The 10,273-nt window shown below is 39.0% G+C and overlaps 2 protein-coding genes across 3 annotated transcripts; both read left to right on the top strand.

Moving 5' to 3' along the window:
* Positions 1 to 3,621: 3,621 nt before the first annotated feature.
* Positions 3,622 to 4,381, top strand: Polr2H (DNA-directed RNA polymerases I, II, and III subunit Rpb8). The gene is made up of 2 exons (XM_067787638.1): positions 3,622 to 3,749; positions 3,812 to 4,381. The coding sequence occupies exon 2, from the start codon at positions 3,839 to 3,841 to the stop codon at positions 4,289 to 4,291; it is 453 nt and encodes a 150-aa protein (XP_067643739.1). The 5' UTR covers positions 3,622 to 3,749; positions 3,812 to 3,838; the 3' UTR covers positions 4,292 to 4,381.
* A 2,460-nt stretch (positions 4,382 to 6,841) lies between these two features.
* On the top strand, positions 6,842 to 9,498 carry LOC137254040 (zinc finger protein 660-like). 2 transcript variants are annotated; one of them, XM_067791717.1, is made up of 2 exons: positions 6,842 to 6,938; positions 6,995 to 9,497. In XM_067791717.1, the coding sequence occupies exon 2, from the start codon at positions 7,069 to 7,071 to the stop codon at positions 8,551 to 8,553; it is 1,485 nt and encodes a 494-aa protein (XP_067647818.1). In that variant the 5' UTR covers positions 6,842 to 6,938; positions 6,995 to 7,068; the 3' UTR covers positions 8,554 to 9,497. The 2 variants fall into 2 exon arrangements, with proteins under 2 accessions (XP_067647818.1, XP_067647819.1); XM_067791718.1 differs by having other exon boundaries at positions 6,845 to 6,938; positions 7,003 to 9,498.
* Positions 9,499 to 10,273: the final 775 nt, after the last annotated feature.

Below are 10,273 nucleotides of genomic sequence, written 5' to 3'. Positions count from 1 at the left end.
CCTGCCGACCACCCAAATATTTTGCGGTCCACCTTTTAAGACATGGGGGAAGGGTAGACCCTTCCAGGTCTTGCAGTGACGTGCCATGGTTGACCGTACCAAAAGCTTTTAATAGGTCTAGCGCAACGAGTACTGTTCTATGGTGGGGGTTATGATTTAAACCGCAATTTATCTGAGTGCTAATGGCATTTAGCGCGGTGGTGGTGCTATGGAGTTTTCTGAAGCCATGCTGATGACAGGCTAGCTGCAAATTTGCTTTGAAGTAGGGGATCAAAATGGCTTCAAGCGTCTTGGCTACTGGCGATAGGAAAGATATCGGGCGATATGACTCTCCTATGTTATCTGGTGTCCCAGGCTTTAGTAGCGGGACCACCTTGGTCATTTTCCATTTTTCGCGAATGACAAAGGTGGAAAGAGACAGGTTGAAGACATGCGCTAAATATTTGAAACCCTCTTTCTCTAGGATTTCAAGCATCGGCATGGCTATGCCGTCTGGGCGCACTGCTTTGGATGGTTTAGCATGACCGATGGCATCCTCAACCTCTTCGGCGGTGATGGTAATTGGTGACGCGCTGAATTTATGATTATGTGCGTGTCTATTGGCCCTCCGTCTATCTTTGTCGACCGTAGAATGCATAATATATTGTCGGCAGAAAGCGCTCGCGCATTTTTTCGCATCCGACAGCACTTTATCGCCAAAGGCGATGGAAACTTCTTCATTGTGCCTAGACGGATTCGATAGAGAATTTACGGTGGGCCAAAGTTTACCTACACCGGCAGAGAGGTTAGAACTGCTTAGGTGCTCCTCCCTTTTCGCCCACTTGTGTTCATCCACAAGCAATCTGATGCGTTGGTTTATATCCCTTATTTGGGGGTCGCCGGGATCGAGCTGTCCTATAAGGTCACGTTCGCTCGCTAAATATGCGGCCTCCGCCGGAAAGAGGGACCGAATTTCGGGGATTCTACCGGCGGGAATGAAGCGAGCCGAGGCGGATCCAATGACTTTGCGGAAAGTACGCTCTCCTTAACGGGCATCAGTCGGGATGAGGAGGGCAGCAAAGCGGTTTTCTTAAAGAATTTGTATTCGTCCCACTTTCCTTTTTTAAAGTTTATGAAAGTGCGTTTTTCTGTGACGATGAAGTCGGCGGTACGCTCGAGCGAAATAAGTATAGGCAGGTGGTCGGATGCCAATGTTACAATCGGCTTCCAGTTGACGTAGTTTACGAGTTCTGCGCTCACGATTGATATATCCGGCGAACTGTGACAGCTTCCTACCATACGTGTGGGGCGTCTCCGTTTATTGTGCACAACGTCGTTTCTTCTATTTGATCCGCCAACATCTCACCCCTACTGTCCGCCCGCAAGTTTGAATGCCATAGATCGTGATGGGCATTGAAATCGCCTAAGATAAATCGATTGTTGCCAGTGATATTAGGGCGGCATCCACTGTGGCAATAGGTGGCAGGAGGGATGTATATGTCGATGATTTCTATGTTTGCATCGCCTGACCGGACATATAAGCCTTGACGTTCTAGGACACTGTCCCTGCGGCCGATGTCGGGATCAAATATATGATATTGTACAGAGTGGTGTATGATAAACGCGAAGCCGCCTCCATTTCCGCTCCCACGATCTTTTCTGTGGACATTATACCCAGAACAGGTCTGCAGAGCACATCTTGCTGTGAGTTTAGTCTCTTGAATCGCAGCAATTCGGATGTTGTGCCGCTTCATGAAATCGACTATCTCCGTGATCTTCCCAGTTAATCCATTACAGTTTAACTGCAGAATTCTGAAGTGCATGAGGGGAGACGGCGTCACTCTGAGAGTAAGTGACGGCTGACTACGCCTGGGTTGTGGAAGGCTAGGACACAACTGCTGTTGTGGCCCTAGGACTGGACGTCGTTGGGTAAGGATTGGGGTACCCGATGTAGACGGGGGCAGGGGCTGATGCTCGGCATTGGTCCCGACTCTGCTACGGAGATTGTAGGTGTGAGTGGGAGCAGCCGTATGAGTTGGTGGCGCCGTGGGGCGCGAGCAGCAGCGGGTACTTGTTGTGGCTTGCTGAGCAGCAGGGCTGCTCGAAGGTTGTGGGGCCGCTAAGGCGCGGACTACGGGACGCCGTAGGGCGTGAACAGCAAGGAGCCACAAAAGATTTATAGAACTTACGTGGACGTCTGGTTTGGGATCTAGCCCAGAACAACCTGTCCGATGCAACCATCCCTTACAAGAGACACACTGACAGGAGTATGACCGTCCTAAAAAGATTCTTTTCCGGCAGATGCAGCAAAACTATTTCTCAGGACGGACCGGGGTCAGGAGACGGACCCTGGTTGGGTTTGGTACCTTCCCGGAGCAAGAGAATATGGAGTAGTCCCGCTGTAATGAGCTGCTGGGAGGATGACAATTTGTGGGAGGGACACAAGTAAAATGGGGTTGCACTGAAATGACAGACCTTGGTCGGGAAAAATCCCGAGTCGCTCCGGTACATAGAACCGACTGCCTTGGGAAGCGACCGCCTGCTCTCTAATTAATTACGGCTTAAAGCTTTGACACATTCAACTACGGCGCGACTCCATGACATAGAAGGTTCACCCCTTGTGATGAACTAAACCCCAAAACCTAGGAGAATTAAACAGGGTGGGGTCCTATCCTCGCTTCTGTTTAATTTCGACATATCAAAGCTGCCTTCCCCACCAGGACTTACTATAATTTCAAACGCCGACGATTGAACGATAACGGCAACAGGACCTGCTATCACCGACCAAATCCACGGCCACTCTGTTTACAATGTGGAAGCAGCAGATAACGCAAATATTCCACGTTCACGTCGTTAGTGTTAAGCTACCGACTGTCACTCGCCCAAAGATTTTAGGGATAACGTTCGCCAATACTCTCATCTCCATAGCATATGCCACCGTAATCATATCCAAAGTACATACCCGCAACAGAATCCTCAAGTCGCTTGCCGGAAGCACTCAGAGCTCAATATTAAAGAGCATAACGAAATGCTGAACAGACAGTTTTTGATCAGCCCTGCTCGCCTTTCACTACATCCACCTGGCCATTCACCATATCCATCTCGTCATCCACCATATTCATCATTGTGAATCATGATATTCATCTGATTCACAATGATATTCTTCTCGCTATTTACCACAGTTCCTCTTGGTATTCACTATTGTTTATCTGGCAGCACTACGTTTCATCAATCTAGGGTCGGTACATCAAGCAGACGTCAACTTTTACAATCCCAGGCATACAGCTGTCAAACAGAACCATTGTAAATTTTACCAAGTAGCGCAACTAACAGCTGATCGGTGAAAATTCGCACATCCACACGCACAGTTCTCGACTCAGTTTCAAAAACAAACTTTAGATTATTTAACTCAAATTTTAAAGTGAGCCAATCCTTACGAATTTATGTATATAGAATATATAAGGCGTTTCCGTTGTTATTAAAACAATAGTTTTATTTTTATTAAAGCTTTTATCATTTTTTTTTTAACTTTGAAAAGACTCCGAACACCATTCCTTCATTATATGACATACGACTGCCTAGTCCACTGCCTTCCACTCTATTCGCAACATAACCTCTATTTAAGTTGCCAAACTATATAGTAAACAATGAACAGAACTGCCGGCGTGTAATAACAACAAAGAAATCATAATTTTTTCTAAAAGCGTGTTTGCCAAAACAATAGATAATTTATGTAAACAAATAGTTCTCACACAATTTTTTCCAATAAGGTAAGCATTTATCAATTTAAATTGAGCCACTTTGATTTATTTGTGACTATTCTCAAATACAGAAACTTTAACCTCAACCATAAACATCAATGGCTGGTGTACTCTTCGAGGATATCTTCAATGTAAAAGATATGGATCCAGAAGGAAAAAAATTTGATCGGGTATCACGATTACACTGCGAATCTGAATCATTCAAAATGGACTTAATATTAGATATAAATTCATGGTTATATCCAATGGAATTAGGTGATAAATTTCGTTTGGTGTTGGCGACCACATTACGTGAAGATGGCTGTCCTGATAGTGGCGAATTCAATCCGCTCGAACAGGAAGGTACACGGGCAGATAGCTTCGAATATGTTATGTTTGGCAAGGTGTATCGCATTGAGGGTGATGAGGCGCATAACGAAGCATCATCGCGATTATCAGCGTACGTTTCTTTCGGTGGATTGTTGATGCGTTTACAGGGTGATGCCAACAATTTGCACGGGTTCGAAGTTGATCAACAAATGTATTTGCTAATGAAAAAACTTGCTTTCTGATGGTTACTTTGCGAAATGGTGTACAGAGAGTTTATGAACCTAATTTTAAGATTCTAGTTTTAAATAATAAATCTTAACTATTGTACACTCCGATATGTTTTATATTGTGTTGTGGAGTTAGAAAACTAATGAGCTTTTTATAGCTAAGGTGCACTCAAATGTGCCAAAAGGGAAAGTTCTAGAACCTTATTGTTGGGCTGGAAATAATATTAATTAAGACGTGCTAGTGTCATATTTAGTGATGCTTTCAAGTCTAATTGAAACAATCATTTTCATTGCACCACTTTCACACCACATCTGGAGATTAACCCAATGTAAAATTGTATATATGAAATGTGCATGCATAGGTATTTGAAACAGGATTATCCTTGGACAGCTATGAATCTTTGTATTGTCCTTATCAACCTCTTGAATCCAGATAAAGGGAAAGTAATGATTAATCTCTTTCAAAGACGTGCAAAGCCTTATTGTTGTTGTTGTAGCAGTGCTTCGCCCCACCTAACAGCTGCGACCGATTACTTTGGGTACTGTTCTTTTTAATTAAAATTGTCCAAAACATATGGATTTTAAGGAGAGATGTAATTAAGTGTTCGTATGAAAGTAAATAAGGAGGATATTTCTTTGTAATTTTACAATAAAAATTTTACTCCGTTTTTGTTAGCAGCTAGTACACTTTTCTTGGACCTAAGAAGTACAACAGTGCCAAACAGTGTTGCCAGGTGATGCAAAAAAAGAAGCTAGATTGGCAAAAAAAAAGATTAGAAAATGCTAAATTTAGAAAAAAAAGAAGCTAAAAAAAGGCCAGAAATTTTTTGGTTAATTCATAAAATTTTTTTTATATTTTAGTTTACACATTTGTAAATAAAAACTTATAAACATAACTTAAGAATAACTTTCTGCTTCAAAACATATCACGAACATTTTCCTTGACTAGCACATGGAATTACTTTAAATGATTGCATATGTGTATATACATAAAAAAAACTATTACAAACTAATTATTTATATAAAATATTCCACGTCTGAAGAATCAGAAGAGCTTAAGTCTGGCTATTTACCATAGATATGAGATCATCGGTAATTTCAAAGTCATTACAACATTTAGATAAGCGTTTTAATGAGCATATAATATTAAGCAGCGCACTAAACATATTCATTTTTAGTTTGTTCCTTAATTTAGTTTTCAGAATTTTCATGCCACTAAAAATTCTTTCAATGCGACAAGATCTAAAAATGGAGGTTCGTTTGATGCATTTTTATGTTCTCGTACTTCCGACCAAAATTCCATGGTGGAGTGTACATTTTTCCATTGTATAGTTATAAGTTTTCGCCACTGCAGCTCTATTAATGCTATTTTACTTGAAGAATAACTATACTTCTCTTTTTCAAAGTAAGAAAATACATTTGGCTTTGAAATTTTCTACGAATTTTCAGCAGAAAAAGAATTAATCTTTTGCAGAGAACTCATATTATTAGGTATTAGGTGTTCACAGGAATTATTCAAATTATTTTATTTTAGAAATTTTTAAAAATACATTCGGAGTAAAAAAGGCTAGAAAAAAGTCACGAAGCCAAAACCCAAAATTTCGAGGCAAAAAAAAAAGGCTAAATCTAGCCTCGAAAAGGCTAACCTGGCAACACTGGTGCCAAATAGCATCAACAAAAAAAAAAAACGAACAAGAACAAGCATTTTATCAGGTGTGCGTGGCTGTGTGTGTGCGTGCTGCTACATATCCTACTTGTAGACCTGTACAATGGTTTAAGTAACGATTAGCCATTTCACTCCGAATAAAAGCAGGAGCATAGATGAATGGATTTGCAACTCTTTGTTTCGAGAGAGCGCTGTCAAAATGCACATTTTTTATAACATTTATCAATGATGCCACTCCAAACAAAAATGAATAGATCTGAAAATGGGGATTTTTGACATACATTTCGGCGATTATAGTTTCAATCATTTAATAAAATGATAGTCGTAAAATATTTATTTCCTTAAAGTTATTTTACAATAATACGACTAGTTAGAGTTAATTATAAACAAATCTAAGTAAAACTAACATTTCGATTAAATTAATTAGTGAAAACCATATATTCTTTTGAAATTTCAGTAAATCGGACCTATGATATAATAGTTAACATTATTTAATGGATAGGGCTTATCCTACATGTCTGGCGTTCCAGGTTCTGTGATCAAAATGGACTGGTTGCATCGGGAGTTCATATTTACAAAACCTGTTTTTAGTGATAACTTTTGAATGGGAAATAATATTTACCCTCCGCCTTCGAACTAATAATACTTACACCAAAACAAGTATTTTTATCCTTTTTCCCGTAATTTTTGAACGCTATTCAACAGTTATGAGTCAAACTAAAGTTTACCAAAATTTTTGGCACGTTTTTCGTTTTGGCTGGCACATTTTTTGTTCTGGCACACGCTTCAGCTGGCGCGAGGGATTTATCTGTGATTGTTGCCAGCAACAACTAGAAGATAAATCCCTCGTGAGAGCGAAAATATGAGAGCGTAAGCAAAAGATTCGTATCAATCTAATCTATGGCAGGAGTATCACAAACAAAAAGTAATAAAAAAAAGTTTGTTATCATAATTTTTTGAGAATATGCAGAAACCATAGAAACATGTGTACGCTGGGTGAGTAAACATAAATAAATAGATTAAGTAAAAATACTAAAAGCTTTTCAATTCAGAAAAACAGGTAGGCCATCGCGTGCAATTTTTCAATTCTGATTTCTGAAACTCGAAACCACACAACAAGTACGCAATGGAATTGGGAGTGGTTGCATTCAATGAGGAACAAAAATCCGCTATAGGGAGGGCGCTTATGGCAGTAGCTAATCAAGGTTGTAACCAGTCAAAAATAGAACCAGGCGCATATCAACAAAATGAAGGTATCGAATTGCTAAGTGTTTCTGACAACGACGCCGTCGAAGTTGAAGAAAATGGCGATGAAGATGCCGATAGGGAAATGTTTGTGCAAATGTGTGATCACATGGAGATGGTCAAATCAGAACCACAGCTTTATACTGAAAAAATAATAGCGTCTGCTATTGTTGAAACTGACATTCCCGATGCCACGAATGTTTGCGTTGAAGCCAATGATGAATTACCCGAGCAACCTGTTATTCATAGTGACATAATTGTAGTATCTGCCAAAAAGTACAGATTAACACCAAATGCGCCAGTTACAGATAATTTGCAGGGAATTATTGATTTGGATGACGATGATGAAAACCATTGTGATTATATTCGAGTATATAATGACGCTTCCAACGGAGATAATGGGGATGTAGATGTAAAAGAGAAAAAGCTTGTAGATCTACCAGATATTGGTTCAGATGATGAGGACAATCAGCCTTCAACATCAAACTCTCAAAGGAACTATTACAATTTAGATGCTTTCCTCATTTATTTATGTCCGCAATGTGGCGTTACCTGCGGTAATATTAAAAAATGGAATGCCCATACGGACATTGTGCACAACTTCCGTTCTATATCGGAACTGAATATGAAAACCGTCATTAATAAGGAAGGTCAACTCTGCTATTTCTGTAACACGTGTAATAAACGATTTAATACGGAACGCGGGTCTGGAGTTCTACTTAAACATCGCATAACACATATGCCCATACCACACTTCTTGCGTTGCCGTTTGTGTGATTTACGTTTTTCCGGACGTCCTCATTATTTGAGCCATTTTAGAAAGGCCCATAAGGAAATTGCATTGCGAAAATTGCGACGCAACGAAGCAATACGACGACGTCATGTAGAGCATAGCTGTCCCATATGCAAAGAAATATTTGAAGATTATGATGAATGGGTAGAGCACTTGGATGGCAAACACGATTGGCAAGATAAACTGCAAGAAAAAGTAACGGTGATAAGAGATGGTGTATATGAATGCAAGACATGCGCTGTGACTTGTCTAAGTAGAAATATGACATGGCACTTACTGCTTCATGAGGAACATAAACCTTTCAAGTGCAAGCTATGCCAAAATTTTGATGGAAATAGTATAACTGTAATGGAAAGACATATACGAAGAGAGCATTTAAAACAGGATACGGGACCAAAATTTCCTTGCAAATATTGTGATCAAACTTTTGCAACTTATCCACAAATAAACAGGCATACAATGGAAATGCATACTATTGAAAAATTGACATGTGATTTTTGCAGTAAAACGTTCAATTCCACCTCACAACTCTATGTGCATATGGTCAAAATGAACCACCAAAAGATCAAATAAGCAAATATCTCAGAAATAGGTATGGCGGCTCACATGGTATAGAGGAAGAGAGACGGCTTAACTAACCGAAGGTCCCCGCCTAAAGCGACGGGACAGCGATCATAAAAATGGTAGCAAAGCAAAAATGAGACAACATCAAGTTATACAAGACATGCGCGTTAGGGGGATTAGAATATACCCGCGGCAGGTACGCCTGTCGTAAGGGCGACTAAAATACCAAATTTATTCAAGGGGTTGTGCAGCGTTTCTTTAGCAGCTGAGGCTCTGGCGGCAGGGCACTATAGCCAATCATGTTTCATGTGGTCATACTAAGAGAAGAGAAATTGTCGGGCTCGTACCTTAATGGTGCTTGTTACAGAAACGTACCGGATTTGCATCCGGCAAAAGACTATCACTATTGAAGGTTTCGGGTGTCCTTATCGCTACAAGAACAAATTTCAAAATCAAAATACTTTTCGAAACCGAGTCGCTCTTCGTGGTATACTATCTCGGCTGCCGTTTCGAATAACCCGTTATTAGGGCTTAAATTATCTTCTAATGCATGATAGAAGATCACTTTGTACGCACTCAAATTAGAAATAAGAGGATCTATGGCTCATTTTGTAATATAAGCGTTTTTTATCGATACATTTAATTTCAATTTGCTTGAATCCATCATTTTTTATTAGTTAAACATTCAATTTCATTACTTTATATATGAGTATAAACATATGATATATGCATAGAAATATGTACCTAAATAAAAACAAAACATGTAAATACATTTTTGGTAAGATACAATAACATTTTAAGCTGTAGGTTTTTATATTCCATTAATATAAAACTACATCGTTACCAAATCATTTAAACACCAACTTTTTTAATCAAGTAATGCCCTTTAGTATGTTTAAGAAATTAATTATTTTTGTCAAAATGAATAAATAGCGTATTATCCTATTATCATAGAACGATGATTCGTTGCTTCGTGTTTTTATGTTAATCTTTTCAAAAAAAAAAAAATAAATTAGGTATTGGTTTGAAGAAGATTCAATAGACAACTAATCCCGATCTTGAATATGTAACAATAGAGGACGACTCAAGATACACTGGTGACCAAAAATGGGACCCACCTCTGAAGCCGAAGAAAATTATATATCACTAATCAAATCCTTATGGGACTCTACCTGAAATGAACTTGCAATAATTCTCTGACTATTCTCGATTCTATTACAAAGTGTAGTTTTCTAACATGTTTCCTGAGAACGGGACTTTGCTTCCTTTAACATTTGATATGTGTTTAATTAATACACTTAGACATTCCAAAGTGTTATGCGTTTTATGTTGGGAAAGTTGAAGAGCAAATATAAGCTACGCACATTTTAAAATATGTAAATAATGCAATACAAAACTGTTGTCTACAAATATGTTTAATAAACACTAGCTGTGTTTTTTTCACATCTATATACGTTTACGCTTAAACTTTATATTGACTGCTAAGCGTCAAACTTTAAATATACCTCTGAAATTGCTGCGCATAAAATTTGTCCTACTAAATTTCAATGCGCATTATACTCAGATGTAACTGAAATATGTGTCTATTAAGGCGGGTCGATTTAAAAATCGCTCATTGCTCTGTGAAAATCGTATTCTAGGGATCAAAATAAGAAACTTTGCCGAAGGAACCATACCTCTAAAACGAATTCTGGTGTCCCCCAATTTGGGTAGGGGCAAATTTTGGAAA

The sequence above is a fragment of the Eurosta solidaginis genome, chromosome 5 (genome assembly GCF_040869045.1).
Source record: "Eurosta solidaginis isolate ZX-2024a chromosome 5, ASM4086904v1, whole genome shotgun sequence".
NCBI lineage: Eukaryota > Metazoa > Arthropoda > Insecta > Diptera > Tephritidae > Eurosta > Eurosta solidaginis.
Note: the sequence above shows the minus strand (reverse complement) of the source record. Positions and strands in the feature narration are given on the sequence as shown.